Source organism: Petaurus breviceps, unplaced genomic scaffold (genome assembly GCF_028583685.1).
Source record: "Petaurus breviceps papuanus isolate PSGF00001 unplaced genomic scaffold, PetGlider_PUasm1.0 90730, whole genome shotgun sequence".
Taxonomy (NCBI): domain Eukaryota; kingdom Metazoa; phylum Chordata; class Mammalia; order Diprotodontia; family Petauridae; genus Petaurus; species Petaurus breviceps.
Genome location: NW_027187324.1, coordinates 8817663 through 8834795, shown reverse-complemented (window position 1 = coordinate 8834795; position 17133 = coordinate 8817663). Strand labels below are relative to the sequence as shown.

Genomic DNA, 17133 nt, shown 5'->3' with positions numbered 1-17133 from the left:
GACCCTGGTGAGATCTCTCAGAGAAAGTGCCAGTGAGCGCTAGCTGGGTATCTTTGTCAGGGGGCTGGTGGAGAGAGGACTGGATTGGGAGTCAGACACCAGTATAGTGACTCTGGCCAAGTCAATTAACTTCTCACAGCCTCACTTTCCTCTCATGTAAAATGGGAATAATAATAGCACCAACCACACAGGGTTATTTTGGAAATCAAATGACATAATAATAATAATATATATGTATAAAGTGCTTTGCAAATAAACACTAGCTATATTATTCCCTATATAGATGAAAACAGTTCAAAAATATATATTGTTATTCACTCATTTTAGTCATGTCCAACTCTTCATGACCTCATATTGGATTTTCCTGGCAAAGTAATATAGTGGTTTGCCATTTCTTTCTCCAGCTCATTTTACAGATGAGGACACTGAGGCAAACAGGGTTAAGTGACTTGTCCAGAGTCACACAGCTAGTAAGTGTCTGAGTCCAGATTTGAACCCAGGAAGATGTGTCTTTCTGACTCCAGGTCCAGCACGCTATCCCTAAAATGTTTAATCTGGTACAATTAAAGACAAAACAAGTGTGAAATAAATAAAATCCTACTGGTCTTATATTGTCATGAAATTTAGGTTATGTTATACTAGCTTCTTGTTGATTCATGGACTTCATTGGATTTCTATTAGTTTACTGATTATCTGAAATAGGAAATATACAGAGCCAAGAGAATTCGTATCCCATACATAATCAAATGGCAATTGACCCCACCTGCTTCCTGAAGCCTTCCATGAAGCCAGATTTGTTAGTGCCCTCCCTCTTCTGCCTCAATTTTCCATTACACACATTCATATATCTATATCTATCTATATACACACACATATTCACATATATATATGTATGTGTATATCCTTTCCTCTCTATCCTCCCCCTCCCCCAGAACCCCTTTCCAAAAGAGAGTTCCTTGAGGCCAAGGACTGTTTTGTATTTGAATCTCCAGCTTGTAGCACAGTGCTTGGTATACAGTAGATATTTAATGTGTTCAATTAAAATGAATTGCTTACTAGAATGATTCATACAATGGCCTTGTAATAATCTAAAAATATGTTACATTCTAAATTTATAGGCCTGGACATTTTTTGAAAAAAGTGATGTAGAGAAACACAAATATTTATAAGACATATACTTTAATGTAAATTAAACAATTATAAAAACTTCCTTTTTATCCTAGATCATAAATAATTCACTAGAAATTATTCTGTATCAAAATAGATAAAAATAAGCAAGAAATATTTTTATACTCTATGCAGCTTAATAATTATAGTGAAATCAACTAACACCATTCAATTTTTATATTATGACTAAAATAAATCTCAAAACAATCATATCAAAGGTATAAAGAACATGATTAGGGTTAAAATGTTTCTCCAGAGTAAGTCCTTTCAAAGTGATTGTCAATATTTGAAGTTCTTCCAAAAAATTATGTCCTTTTTGTCTTCAGTGTCCTAAGCCCCTCAGATCTTCCTTTTTTGGTCTGTAAAGTGAAAGATATGAAAAATGTGGTCAATTGGATCGGCTAGGAGTTTATAAATGGCTCATATACAGCTAGGTTTTTCATGAAGTTGTCAAGTTGTGACGGAGTAGTAATTATTTGCTTTTCTTAACTTAGAAGTATTGACAATTTAATGGCAAAGAGTTATGCTTTCATAACAAGAAGAAAAATTAGTATCAACATTTAACAGTAAGTTAAATGTAACTTATTCTGCAGAGGTCTGTGTTTTCTGGATCTATTTGCCTTTCACTGAGAATTATATGTAAGGATAAAAGTTTTATCTGCAGGTTATATTCCTAAAGCATCTTGCCAATCCCCTGTGCATCAAACTCAGCAGCTCCCTGTTAACTCTGGGAACAAATCCAGACTGCCTTACTGGACATTTAACACTCAGCACAGACTGATCTCCAAGCCCACAGGCGGGGTAGTGAACAGTGCTGGGCTTGGGAGTGAGGAAGACCCAAGTGCAAATCCTGCCTCACATACTTATTAGCTGTGACCCTGGAGAAGTAAGCCAACTTCCTCAGGCTGTAATTCCCTCCTGCAGTGGTTGGCCTTGGGGATCTCCATAGTCCTAGCTCTAAATTTATGACCTTATGACACCTTTCCATAATCATTATATAATCTTCCCCTCTATGAACTCTGAGGGCTAGTCAGAGTGGTCACTGCCTTCCTGTTCTTCACAACACAACGTCTCACCTCTTATCTCTGTGCCTGTCCATTATTCCCTCTCATGTTCTCTGGTTTGGGACATCTGACCTTCTGTGTTTTTTACAGGCTTTATTTTCTATGCCTCTAATGTACTTCTTCCTCCTTATCTCCATCTCTCAGACCCTTAAGACTTTTTTTTACGGTCAGCTTAGGTGGTACCTCCCCCAATTTCAATGTCTCTCCAATTCACTGCATGCTTATTTTGTATATAGTCCATATTTACTGATCTGTGAACATGTTGTATTTCACTCGTAGACTGTAAGCTCCTTGAGGGCAAGGACTGTCACACTTTTGTATTTGTATGCTCAGCTCCTAGCACGGTTCCTGGCTCGTAGGAGGCACAAAATAAATGCTAGACTCATTATCAGATAGCAGTCATTTTATTTTTCAATAACTCACTCTGTATTACACTCTCTGAATCAGCTGTAATAAACTCTCCTCTCTTCAAGTCCTCAGCTATCCACCCCCCCAGCCCCAAACTTCGGCAGACAGCCTAGTCAATGGGTGCCATCTATGATGATCATGCTCCCTCATTTTCCCATACCACAAAACCTCCATGTTCCTTCAGCTTTTCCTCCCTTGTTTCAGTCTCTGAGGAAGACCTCGTTGCCAAGAAAGGCCCTGATTCTCTTTTCCTCTGTGTATAGGCATGTGTTTGTCTGTCTCTCTTAAGGATAACATTTATATCTGGAAGTAATATTCCTAACGTATCTCTTCAGTCCTCTGCTTATTAAACTCAGCAGTTCTGCATTAACTCTAGGATCAAATACAAGCTGCCCTACTGGACATTTAAATGAAGCTGCCCAGAGGTAGCTGGTGGTACTGTGGAGAGCGCTCTGCCTGGAATCTCTTCCTGCCTATTCTGTCACTTTGAGCTTTGTTAGGGGCTAGTCTCTGCAAACTTCTGTAGGGAATGTCTTGAGCTGGGCCTGCTGCTACTTTCTTGGACTACTAAGTGTTACATTATTCCAGGATCTCAATGGCAGCTCAGGCTGGAGAGCTGCAAGCTTCCAGTGTTCCCAAACTGATCTGATCCAGGGCAAAGTCTGAGTGCTCCTTTCCCCTTTCTCCTCTGTCCTGTTCCCTCCTCCCTCAAGCTGAGCTTTGTAAATTCTGGTCTGAGGATGAGCAACATGCCCACGGGCTCGCTCTATTTGGAGTTTCAATAGATTATGGCTGTCTGACAGAACCGAAAGTCTTCCTTTCACCTGGGATTCCCGCCCTGCTTATTACTCTGCAAGCTTCAGAAGGGGGTGTGGGGTCTGAGCCACATAAATGGTGCTTGCTTCTGAATTTGCTTTTTGTTTGGTACACGTGACCTAGGGTCTGCGATCACAGTTTACCCTGGAATGCTACTCTTGAACACGGTTTCCTCCTCTCTTTCCTTGGATCTATGAACTGAAGCTGGGTAGTGACAGAACTGCTAGTTAGTAACTCTTCCTGAAACTTGCACAAGTTTCGGCCCTTCTTTGCTGGCTTTGGGACCTCTTGCTGTCCTAGTATACAGACTCTCCTTATACTGGAATGTTTCAGGGGGTGCTGCTGGAATGCTCCACAGGGGTGCTCTTAGCTAAAGCTTGTTGCCCAGTGTTCACACATCTCTTTTTCCCAGTGCCAACCTGTGCTGGAAAAATGACTCACGGTGATTTTTTTTCCTTTGGATTTCCAAAATATGAAATTTAAGTCTGGTGTGTTTTCTAGATCTATGAAGACTACTTGGTTGGGTGGGTGGGAATGTTGGGGGGAGCCTCACTGTAATTCTTCAGGCTACTATGACTTGTTGGCTCTACTTCCTACAAACATTTATTTTCTCTCTCTCCCACCCAACCCATCACTGAAAAGAAAAAACTCTTTATTACAAATATTTATAGTCAAACAAAAATGCTGACTGAGCCAACTCCATTTGTGGGGGGCAGAGGGGAAATACATTGTATTAGTTAACACCTTCTAACAAAAAAACTGGATAGTAAATCTTGCTCTTTGTAAGTGCTTTGGTCACTAAGTTTCCAGTTGTCCTTGCATGATCCTTTAACAGCAATAAGGCAGCCCCTTTTATTTCTAGCTTTTGGACAGTAGAAGGATATGTCTTAATTACACCTTGACTGGTGCAGAATGTAGTAGCAGTACCTCTTAAAATGATCTTTGCCCCCCCACCTTCCAAATAGGCACAGAGTATGAAAAGCATAATGAAACAAGTCAAATATACTATCAAATGACTTTTATCTTATAACCTTTTGGGTTATCTGAACATTAGTGTGTCTTTTTCCCATTATATTTTTTAACCTGTATATCCAATGAGATGGTGACTTATGTAATACATTCTTTTTTTACTCTTTTTTTTTTTTTTGCTTTTTGGAGGGCAGTTGGGGTTAAATGACTTGCCCAAAGTCACATGGCTAGTAATTGTGTCAAGTGTCTGAGGCTGGGTTTGAACTCAGGTCCTCCTGACTCCAGGGCAGGTGCTCTATTCACTGCGCCACCTAACCTCCCCAATACATTCTTTCTTTGATATGACTGTGCAAAATTTTAACTTTTAACTGGGGAAGGTACACTTTCTGAACATAGTTTTACCTCTTCCCCCCACCCAGTTCATTGTTTCTGATGATTTAAATATCACAAAATCCAATATATGGAGCTTTTTCTCTTAAACATTAACACCTCCAAATTAGATTTTTAAAAAAGGCTACTATCAACAGAAAGTAATAATTTATGTTGAGTGAAATGGTAAAGGATAGTAGTTTAATTCTAATACCTCTTCATGATTATTATATTAATGTGTGGTTTCGTAAAGTGACCTTATAAATCTATAAAGTAATCAGTACATTTAGATCATACAGATCAAGAGCTGGAAAGAAGTTGTATCTGATTCTTAATGACCCCATTCTGGTTTTCTTGGCAAAGATACTTTTTTTGGTGGTTTGTCATTTTCTTCTCCAGCTCATTTTACAGATGAGGAAACTGAGGCAGACAGGGTTAAGTGACTTGCCCAGGGTCACTGCAGTTAAATAAGGGTCTGAAGCCAGCTCCGAACTAAGGAAGATGAGTCTTCTTGATTCCAGGCCCAATGCTCTATCTACGGTGCCACCTTTCTGCCACACCACTACTACCACCACCACATTAAAACATATAGCTCTAGAGCTGGAAGGAACCTTACAGGCTATTTAGTCCAAACCTTTTATTTTACAGATGAAGAAACTAAGGTGAAGAGAGGCAAAATGACTGGTCCCCAGATCACACAGGTAGAGTCCCAGAGATAGGATCTGAACCCAGGTCCTTTGACTCCAAATCCAGTACTTTACACCTCACTTTGCTGTTCCTCCAAATACAAAAATAAAGTGTTCAAAGACAAGAGAAGCTATTATTCAGAGGTCAGAAGCATTCTAGTAACTAGAAAAACACATTCATTTTGTTTTTAATATTATGTAGATACCTTATCTTTTATATCACAGTCATTTCCTTCAATACCCCCTTCCCAATAACAATGAATTCTCTTTTGTAACAGAGAAAAACAGTTTAGCAAACTGATAGAACAAAAATGACTTTGTCAGGCAGTGAGCTAACCGTCTTCTCCTGTAGTATTCTGCCTCTTCAGGGAAGTGGGTTTCATTATTTCTTCTCTGGGATAAAGACTGATCATTATAGTTAATTTGAATCTGGTTGCCTTTGAACATAATCTTAATTATATTATTATAGTCACTGTATATGTCTGGTTCTTATCTCTCTTTGTATCAGTTAATACACATCTTCCCATATTTTCCTGAAGTTTTCATATTGGACATTTTTCATGGCACAGTGGTATTCCATTACACTGGCATGTTATTGTTTAGCCATTCCCTAATCAGTGGGCATTCCCCACCTCTTCTATACTTTTTTCCTGCAACAAAAAAATGCTACTTGAACAAATTAAGCAGAACTAATCTTTTTAAGGAGATTTCTTTTTTGCTTTCTAATGCCTCCTGCTTTAAGATAGTATTTTGCACATAGTAGGTTCTTAAAGAATGTTTACTGAACTTAATTTAAATGAATAAGATACAGTGATTAACATCTCCTATGTGCAAGATACCATGCTTTACTGGAAGGGGACAGTTCCTTAATCTCTACCAGAGTTAAATGAAATATCCATCCATAAGATCATGAAACTCTTTTGCTCTGACTACATGCCCATTCAGCAATCTTCCAATGACTAATTTGTTTTTTTTCAAGTACTTTGTTAGCCCTACATTTCAATATTTTACAAAACAGAACACAGGTGCTTTGTGAATGCAAATAATTAACCTGCAGGCATAACATGAAAAACATATATTTCAGGTATCTTGATATTAGGGCATGGGTCCTATATAAGGGTGCCATGAATATTTCTGTCATTGAAAATTATAAATTAATTTTCTGGTACAAATTAAATCTATATGAATTTCAACAGTGTGAGATAAGTATCTCAAACCTGGGTCACCCATAAGTATGTTGAATATTGAAGTTCTAGAGCTGAGACCAGACTCTAGAACCCTGGTAATCCTGCCAAGGTAGAAACCTTTTAAAGGCCTGGCTTGAAATCAAATGCCAGCCTTACCCATTATATTATTATACCAAAGACAATCTCAGAGTTCAATTCTGCCCAATAATTGAAAGCTTTTCTCAATCAAATTTTTATAACAATAAGTGAGTTTTTAAAAATAAAAATGAGAAACAAACAAAAAAAACCTTCCTTGTACCAGCAAATGTTAATGAATGTCAAAATAGTTAAAGGTCAGGCAGAAGGGAAGAACAGAAAATAAAAGAATGAAAAACCCATACTAGATAGTATGTTCTTATCAACAGAATTCCACAAGGGAGAGAGGCTGATTAGAAAACATTTTACTATATTAATACATTTCTACTTGATTTTAAAGTTATAGCTTTGTCTCTCCTCCTAGATAATCTTCTAAATTATTTTGGAAAATGATTAGTATATTTCATTAAATTTAAATGATTTTAAAATATAACATGCATAAATTCTATTCAACTCTGTTCTCCACTCCTACCCTTAACACAAATGTCGACAATACTAGAGACAAACATCTAGACACTCTATGTGCGGACTGGAGACAGGATATGTCCATTTTATACATATATCCTGGATATCTGTGTAAATAATAGATATCCTATTTACACATATATCCCACATAAGAAAATTCTAGATGACATTGCTCTAACCACCTTTGTCCTGAAGCAATGTTAATAAGACATCCAAAACACACCATAACTCTTATTAAATCCCACTATAACATTCTTCCAGATGGTTTCTGCCTTTCCTCTCATTTTTCCTCTCCCCATCCTCATCTTCTTTCCCCTTACCAATACTGTTCTAAAGAAAATAGTTTTCCCCCTGTGATGTTGTTTCATTTAACATGTTTTAGCAGAACCAATGAAAGAAATTATGCTTGTATATACACAGACATCATGGAGTTATTGTTTCCTATATCCTCACTAAACTCTAGGGCTATTTTTTATTCTGTTGCCCATACTCCACTTTGAGCAGAGAGCTGCCAGTAAGTGTATATTTAGGAGAGAAGTGGGAAGGCCAGAGGCAATACTATGAGCCAAGGCACTGCATACCATTCTGGAATGGGATAAAGTAGCAGAAGCAATGCTAAAGGCAGATCCTGCTCTAAGAAGGTTAAAAAGTAAGGGTCCAAGAAAATGATCAAGTTGTTCCAGGTTATAGGAGGGAGTGAAGGAGGGCCTGAAGTAAAGGGCCAGCATAACTTGGAGTCACTGTAAGATGCAAGACTGGAGGGAAAGAGGTAAATGTGGCTGAAGGGAAAAGATTGAGGCAGAATTGCAGTAAAAGCAGCAATAGCTGCAATCTTCTTCTTTACAAACCATAGGATTTCTTCCAGTGGGCTATTTTAATTTTGCTATCTGTACAAATTAGAAGACTCTTAACAGCTATGAACACAGCTAAACTGGAGGAGGAAAAAACCGAGTTTCTATGGCTAATATGGCTATCTGTTGGCTATATGAATACTCTAAGAAATAAGTTATTAGTTTGTTTCACTGAGAATTTGTGATTGCATTTATTATAACTTTTCCATAATAATGTACTTATATTTTTTGTTTTCAGTAAAGCATATATTTAGTAAATCATTTCAGTTAAAGTACCTGGAAACAAATTACAAATGTTACCAGGCCATAACTTAGAAAACTATTATGGGCTGGGTGGAGACAAGATGACTGAGAAAAGACAGGGACTTGCCTGAACTCTTTCCCAAAACCCTCTGGACACCTTTAAATAATGACCTAAAACAAATCCTGGAGCAGCAGAACCCACAAAAGGATAGAGTGAAATAATTTTCCAGTCCAAGACTGGAAAGGTCAGCAGGAAAAAAAAAAAAAGGGAAGGTGAGCAGGAAAGGTCTGTTGCACCACGGTAAGAGTAGAGCATAGAAAAGTACAGGTTGCATGAGCATAGACTGGGTCCCAGAAAAGTAGCAGCAGGCCTTGGGAGCCACTGAGTCTGCAGTGGTCGCTTTTACTTCCAGAGCTCTTAGTCCACAGATGGTGGTGGTGATGGTGGTAGTGGTGGGTGGGGGGTTTCAACAACTGGTCAGAGGCAGATCGTAGGGGTCTCTCTGCTAGCACTGAGGTAGGACTCTGTTGCGTTGCCCATGCTTGGATCTCGGCTGCGGTGCTGGGTGTCAGTCGCAGTGTGAGAAGGAGCACTAGCCTGCCAGAGCTTGAGGCAGCAGTGGAGCGGGGATCCTCTCACAGTTCCAGGGTAGAACAGAGTGCTTGTGGTCATTCACAGACCAGAACACAGGCCAGGAGAGGAGGAAACACTTCTTAGATTATACCATATTGGAAGAAGTGAAAACTTAGAGGTCCCTATAAGTATCTCTGAAAACAGCTGCACAAAACCCCTGAGGCCTGGGACAGTGTGCCCTATACCCTGAAAGCAGAGCCTCACTTCAGCAAAGAGTTAAAAATCAAGAAATAGGCTGGAAAAATGAGAACAACAGAAAAAATTCTCAGTATAGAAAGTTACTATCATGACAAGGAAGATCAAAATACACCCCTAGAAGAAGACACAAAGTCAAAATTCTTACCTTCAAAGCCTCAAAAAAAAAAAAAAAAAAAAATAGTATAAGGCCATGAAAGAGCTCAAAAAGGACTTTATTTTTAGATTTTGCTTTTTGGAGGGGGGAAGGTACGGCACTTGGGGTTAAGTGACTTGCCCAAGGTCACATGGCTAGTTTTGTATTAAGTGTCTGAGGATGGATTTGAACTCAGGTCCTCCTGCCTCTAGGGCCTCTATTCACTTTAATCACTGCACCACCTAGCCGACACCATCCCCCCTTTTTTAGATTTTTCTTTTTGCTCAAAAAGGATTTTAAAAATCAAGAGAAGTGGAGAGAAAATTGAGGAAAGAAATGAAGGTAATACAAGAAAATCATGAAAATAGAGTAAAAAGAAATGAGGCCCAAAAATACTCAAGAAAATAATATCTTAAAAAAAAAAAGAATAGGTCAAATGGTAAAAGAGGTACAAAAATCCAATAAGGAGAAGAATGCCTTGAAAAGCAAAATTGGCCAAATGGAAAAAACTCACCGAAGAGAAGGCTCCTTGAAAAGCAGAATTGGCCAAATGGAAACAGAGGCACAAAAAATTCACTGAAGAAAATAATTCCTTAAAAAGTAGAATTGAGCAAGTGGAAGTTAATGTCTCTATAAGATATCAAGAAATAACAAAACCAAACCAAAAGACAGAAGTCAATGTGAAACATTTCACTGGAAAAACAAATGACCTGGAAAATAGATCCAGGAGAGATAATATTTAGATTACTCTTCTACCTGAAAGCCATGATCAAAAAAAGAGGCTAAACATCATCTTTCAAGAAATTAACAAGGAAAACTGCCCTGATATTCTAGAACCATAGGGTCATCTCCTGAAAGAAATCCCCAAATGAAAACTCTCAGGAATACTATAGCTAAACTCCAGAGCTCCCAGGTCAAGGAGAAAATATTGCAAGTAGTCAAAAAGAAATAATTCAAGTATTGTGGAGCCACAGTTAGGATTACAAAAGATTTAGCAACTTCTACATTAAAGAACTGGAGGACTTGGAATATGATATTCTGGAGGGCAAAGGAGGAGCTAGGATTAGAGCCAACAATCATCTACCCAGCAAAACTGATTATAATTCTTTGGGGGGAAAAATGGATATTTAATGAAATAGGGAACTTACAAGAGTTCTTGATGAAAAGACCAGAGCTGAACAGAAAAATCTGACTTTCAAATACAAGATTCAAGAAAAATAAAAAAAAGGAAAAAGGAAAGGGAAATAATAAGGAATTTAGTAAGGTTAAATTGTTTATATTCCTACATGGGAAGATGATACTTGTAATTCATAATAACTTTCTTCTTCTTCTTCTTTTGCTTTTTGGAGGGGGGAAGGCAGGGCAATTGGGGTTAAGTGACTTGCCCAAGGTCACACGGCTAGTGTTAAGTGTCTGAGGCTGGATTTGAACTCAGGTCCTCCTAACTCCAGGGCCGGTGCTGTATTCACTGCCACCCCCAACTTTCTCATTATTAAGGTGGTTAGAAGGAGTATGTATAGATAGGCACAAGGGTGCATTGAATATGATGAGATGATATATAAAAAAATAAAATTGGGGTGAAAAAGATGAATGTACAGGGAGAAAGGGAAAGGGAGAGATGGAATGGGGTAAATTATCTCACATAAAAGAGGCAAGAAAGAACTTTTCAGCTCTGGAGGGGAAGATGGGGGAAGTGGCAGGGAATGCTTGAAACATATTCTCATTGGAATTGGCTCGAAGAGAGAATAACATACACACTCAATCTGGCAGAGCAATCTATCTCACCATACAGGAAAGTAGGAGGGGAAGGTGATAAGCAAAGTGGGAGGGGGAGGGTGCTCATAGAAGGGAGGTTGGATTGAGGGATGGGGTAGTCAGAAGCAAAACACTTTTGAGGAGGGACAGGGTGAAAGGAGAAAGAGAGAACAGACTTATATGAAGAGATGCTGAGTGAGGGGAGCAGAAGCAGGAGAACACTGTACACAGTAACAGCCACAGTGTGCAAGGACTGATTTTTAGTAGATTCAGTCCTTCTCAGCAATGCAAGGACCTAAAACAATTCCAAAGGACACAAGATGGAAAATTCCAGTCACATTCAGAGAAAGAACTATGGAGTCAGAATGCAGAATAAAGCAGACTATTTTCTTTTTTTGTTTTGTTTTATGTTGCTTTTTTTCTTTCTCATGGTTTTTCCCTTTCGTTATTATTCTTCTATGCAACATGACTAGCGTGAAAATGTATTTAATAGGAATGTATGTATAGAGCCCATATCAGATTGCAAGTTGTCCTGGGGAGGGAGGGGGAGAAAATTTAAACCTCATGGAAGTGAATGTTGAAAACTAAAAATATATAATTTAATAATTAGAAAAAAAAAAGAAATGATGAGCTTGATGCTCTCAGAATAACCTGAAAAGACTTACATGAACTGATGAAAAGTTAAATGAACAGAATCAGCAGAACATTGTACACAGTAACAGCAATACTGTATGATGATCAACTATGAATGATTTAGCTATTCTCAGCAATACATCTGATCTAAGACAACTCTGAAGGACTTATGATGAAAAATGTTATATACATCTCCAGAGAAAGAACTGATGGAGTCTGAATATAGAGAGAAGCATGCTTACTTTTATTTTCCTTGGCTTTTTATTTACAACATGACTAATATGGAAATATATTTTTCATAACTACACATGTATAACCTATATAAAATTGCTTGCCTTCTCAATGAAAGGGGTGGGTGGGGGAAGAATTTAGAACTCTATTTTAAAAACAAATGCTGAAAACTCTTTTTTCCACGTAGTTGGGGAAAAATAAAATACTAAAAAAGGAGAAAACAATTATGTATTATTACTCTTTAATTTATGTATCATAATTCAAAATCAAAGACAATCAAGACAGGAAATATGTCTTTTTAGAAAAGGATTCTCAGCAGTCATTAATTATGAAAATTTATAGATGAAATACTATAATATGGAAGCTGGCCATTTGTTACCTCCCAGAATAAGTGGGTCTAAACTAACTTGTGAAAGGTTTAGTGTTACTAGAAAGCACTCAGACCTTCCCAGCTAAGTCACTTTGGCCAAATCATTCAAAACTGGGGTGTAATCTTGGCTCAACAATACCAAATTAAATAGTAAAAGTTAGGCAGTAATAGCTATTTCCAGTTTTGTTTGGGTAAGCTGGCTGTCTTCAGACACACTAGGATTGGGATGTCTGGTAAAGCAGAGGCAGCAAACATTAAATGGGGTATATGAAAAGTATAGGGAGATCAAAATTAAGTTGGTAAGCCAAAGTCAAGAACACAGAAGGTCAAGGTCAAGAAGGGTGCAGAAAGCTTATCAAAGTTCAATTTTAGGGGATGACACAGTGTAGAGCCGGAGGAGCATGTAGAGACAGTAGAGAACCAGAGTTCCTTGAACATCAGGTTATACCTGGTGGTATTTCTTCTACTGTAACTGTTAGGCAGGTTAACTTTATGTGAATTGCATATCTTTGTCCCCGAAGGGATCCCCGACATTTAGATTACTAAAAAGAAAAACTTTCGAATTCTGAGGGTTATTATACATTCAAAGAGATTACTGAAGAAAGACCTGGAGTCTCTTTTGTTAAAATCTTTAAAAATGAGATAAATTAGGATAATAATAGCACTTATCTTCCAGGATTGTTTTGAGGATGAAATTATATAAAAATTGTAAAATTCTTAGCACAGTGCCTGGAACATAATAAATGCTATGCAAATATTAGCTATTATTATTAATATATGAGGAAACCGGGGCAAACAGAGGTGAAGTGACTTGCCCAGGGTCAGATATTAGCACCGGAGGCTAGATGCAAACTTAGGCCTTCTTGACTCAAAGACTTAGCTCTATCCACTGTACTATCTAATCCGCCCATGGTCAAATATCTGAAGACTGTTGTTTGATACATCTGAAGGGATACCAATTGGCTTAGATGTATTTTCTGCAGATAGAACTAGAACCAGTAAGTAGAAGTTTCAAGGCAGATTATTTTTCTTTTTTTTTTTTTAAATAATTTTTCATTGATATTTTTTCTGTTTCTGAAAACATGTGCAATATATAACAACTGTGGACCTTTCACCTCAGCTAAGGGGTAGGTTGAGGGTGTCTTCTCTTTATTTGAGTCCTGCTTAATCTTTATAATTTTGTTACATTTACTTTTGAATTTTTTTGTTGTGTTGTTCTTTTCATTTACATTGTAGTTTCTAGGCTTTACTCTGCCGTAGTTCATATGGATCCTTCCTCCCATGCTTCTTTGTACTTATCACACAAATCATTTCATTCTTTCTTTTTTTTTTCTTTTTCTTTTTTTGGAGGGGGAAAGGCAGGGCAATTGGGGTTAAGTGACTTGCCCAAGGTCACATGGCTAGCAAGTGTTAAGTGTCTCAGGCCAGATTTGAACTCAGGTCCTCCTGACTCCAGGGCCAGTGCTCTATTCACTGTGTCACCTAGACGCCTCCTCATATCTTTTAACCATTGATCTACTGAAAATTGGCTATTAGTTTTAAGTACATTTATTATTTTCATATCTTGGATAATAAACCCTTACAGGAGAAATCTGATACAAAGATTTTTTTCTCTCCATTTGACAACCTCCCCATAGATGCATTATGGTTATCTGTGCGGAAGCTTTTCAGTTCCAAGTAATCAAAGTTATATATTTTATCTTTTGCAACTGTCTCTATTTCTTGTTTGGTTAAGAATACATCTCTTACCCATGGCTTTGAGAGGCATATGACATATTTCTATTCTATTTTTTAAAATACTATGATCTTTAATATTAATGTCAAAAATCCCTTTAGTCTATATTATGGTATAAGCTGTTGGTCTAAGTATAATTTCTGCCAGACTTCTTTCTAGTGTTCCTGGCTTTTTTCCAAACCGAATAGGTTATTCCCTAGATAACTTACATTTTCCACTTTATCAAACCCTGAGTTATATTGTTTCTTAATCTCCCTTGTCTAGTCCATTGATCTATCCATTTTTTTAACCAATGCCAGATGGTTTTGAAGACTGCTGTTTTATAGTAATAGTATGAGGTCTGGAAATGCTATTCTCCCCTTTGTCCTTTACTTCTTTTCATCCTTTCCCTTGATAATGTCTTTGTTTTTGAAATGTGTTTCTTGTAAGCAAAAGATTGTAGGCTTTTGTTTTCTTATTGAGTCTTGTCACTTTTTTCTTTTTATTGAAATGCTTAATCCATTAACATTTAAAGTTTGATTTATATTTTTCTCCAACTATCTCTAATCTTTTTAAAGTCATGATTTTTTGCCTTCTCCTCTAAACACTATATTTTGTTCCTTTAGTTACTTCAGTCTTTTTTTAAAAAAATGTGGCCCTATTCCCACTAGCTTTCTTTCCCTCACCCCTGATCCCTTCTTATTTTGTCAACTCCTTTCCCTTTAGGATTTTGTTTATTAATTCCTTTCTCTGCTTTTATCTGGTTATATATTTCTACCCCCTCTTTTTTCCTTCTCTGTCAGGTAGGTATCCCCCTAACTCTCCTTCAGCTAGTCCTGTTCCTTATATTTTATAAAAAAAAAATTTTTTTGTGCCTCTTTCGAAAAGGGATTTCTTTCATTCTCTTTATTATCCCTCTGTTTACTCTAGAGTCTCATTCTCTGATTGATGGCCACTATAACCATCTTGTCTCTCTCTTTTCTCTGTATTCTTCATATAATCAAAGCTTCCCAAGTTATCCATTCTAGGCTCTGACCTCTAAATACTTTCTGCCACTGCCTTATAGGGTTTACTCCATGAATTCCCCTTTTCTCTTCTGTCTCTCTCTCAGAACAATGCCAATTTTATTGCAGGTGTCACAGTTAACACTGCCCCATGCCATCGTAAGGCATCTCTCGGTCCCTCTTGTTGACTCTCCACCGCCCCCTCCCTCCCCTCCCAAATCTCCCTGGGTCCATGTTCTCTTAATCCTCTAGGTGCAGTTGTTCCCAAGTGTTCTAACTCATAACCCTCACAAGACAGAGAGACTTTTCAGGTCCAAAATCTCCAGGCCGCAGTGTAAAGTCCTCATCTCCCTTTACCTATAGGAACATTTATCAGTGAAACCCCTTCCTACCTCCAAAGTAAGGCCTCCTTCCTTTCCTTCCCTTTTCAGTCTTTCCTCCCTTCCTCCTCACCCATCCCCCTGTAGATTCTTCTCTTTCTGAAACCACAGAAGTCACCTTCCCTTCATTCTAGCCCTTGATTTGACCTTGGGGCACCACTCACTCCTCTTTATTCTCTTATTCCGCACCCCTCATTTCTAGCACCTTCCAATAATGTAAAGTAGTCCCACAAAAGAAGTATCACCTATAGGCAAGGTGCCTATCCACTGTATTCCAGATTCTCTCCATAATATGTCCTGTCTGCCTCTTGACTGTTACCACCAGATTTCTGCCTTCATTCCTGTCTTCTTGCACACATTTAGAAATAAGTCTCTTACTGGTCTTTCTGCTGTCACTCTTTTGCTATTGCTGTCCACATTTATTCATTCATCTTCTGCATTTCTGTTGCATTCTAAAGGTCCTTTTCCTTGCAGAACTTCTTCCGGAAATGAACTGTTAAATTTAACCCACTATGTTTCTTGGAGTTTGCAACACTTTTTTTTTCTTTCTCTAGTTGATCCATGAATTCTTTAATATCGAATTTCATTTTCTATGTTTGGAAGTTCTGGGTAGTTCTCTTCTATTATTTCTTTCATTATGGCATTAAGGTTTTCTGTCCTATCATGTTCTTCTGGGAGATATATGGTCCTTAGATCATCTCTATGCATCTAGTCTTCAAAATCTGTATGTTTTGCTTGCATAGTGAGTGTATTTTTCTTTTAAAGTTCTTGTTTTCTTCTTCTAGACTGTCTTTCATTTCTATGTATTTGCATTCCTAATCTATTGTTCTCTCTTGTTTCTTTGGTGAGGCTTGCCATTGCAGATTCAAGTTTTTCTATTCTGCTCATTATTTTTGCTGTGTAGGCCATAAATTTTGTTCCTATAATTTTCATTTCTTTTTTTTTTCTTATTGGAAAACTTTTTATTGTAGGTGGAGGGGGCAGTTGAACACAGGTTAGATGATTCCAATTTTGTTGGCAACATCTCAAGCATTATAATATGGAGCAAGTCGGACATTGGTCTTCTTCTCTCCATCAGGCCAGATCAGTGTGTGTGACCTTGGCCATATCGATGTCATATAGCTTCTTTATTGCCTGTTTTATCTGATGCTTGTTGGCCTTGACATCCACAATGAAGAGTAGGGTGCTGTTGTCCTCAATCTTCTTCACAGCAGACTCAGTAGTCAAGGGAAACTTAATTATGACACAGTGATCAAGCTTGTTTCTCTGAGGGGTATTTTTCCGAGGGTATTTGGGCTGCCTTAGAAGTCTTAAGTGTTGGTGCAGCCAGGTAGCACAGCGAGTAAGAGCACCGGCTAGTGTTGGAATGACCTGGGGATTGAATCTGAGCTCAGACACTTATAACCCACCCAAAAGCACCTGGCCATGTACCTTGAGCAAGTTACTTAACCCCAATTGCCTAGGGGCGGCCAGGTGTCTTAGCGAGTCACCAGCTCTGACCTGGGGTGGTGACTCAGAGCACCAGCTCTGACCTGGGGTGGGCTCAGATACTTAGCACCACACCCAGAAATAACTGGTCTGTAAACTTGAGCAAGTTCCTTAACCCTGATGGCTTTAAAAAAGAAAAAGTCTTAAGTGTTTTGGGTTGCCAGAAGGTGGGGGATGTTTGGATCTTTTTCATTTTGTGGCTATGGACATCCTTCAACACCGCCTTCTTGGCC

The 17133-nt window shown here is 38.1% G+C and overlaps 1 protein-coding gene across 2 annotated transcripts in view; it reads right to left on the bottom strand.

Moving 5' to 3' along the window:
- Window positions 1-1162: 1162 nt before the first annotated feature.
- The window catches only part of PIBF1 (progesterone immunomodulatory binding factor 1), a 321204-nt gene continuing 305233 nt past the window's right edge, over window positions 1163-17133 (bottom strand). For both annotated transcript variants that reach the window (XM_069066780.1, XM_069066782.1), the window contains one exon: window positions 1163-1526. In XM_069066780.1, coding sequence (XP_068922881.1) covers window positions 1473-1526 — 54 coding nt within the window. In that variant the 3' untranslated portion in view covers window positions 1163-1472. The remainder of the gene's footprint in view (window positions 1527-17133) is intronic.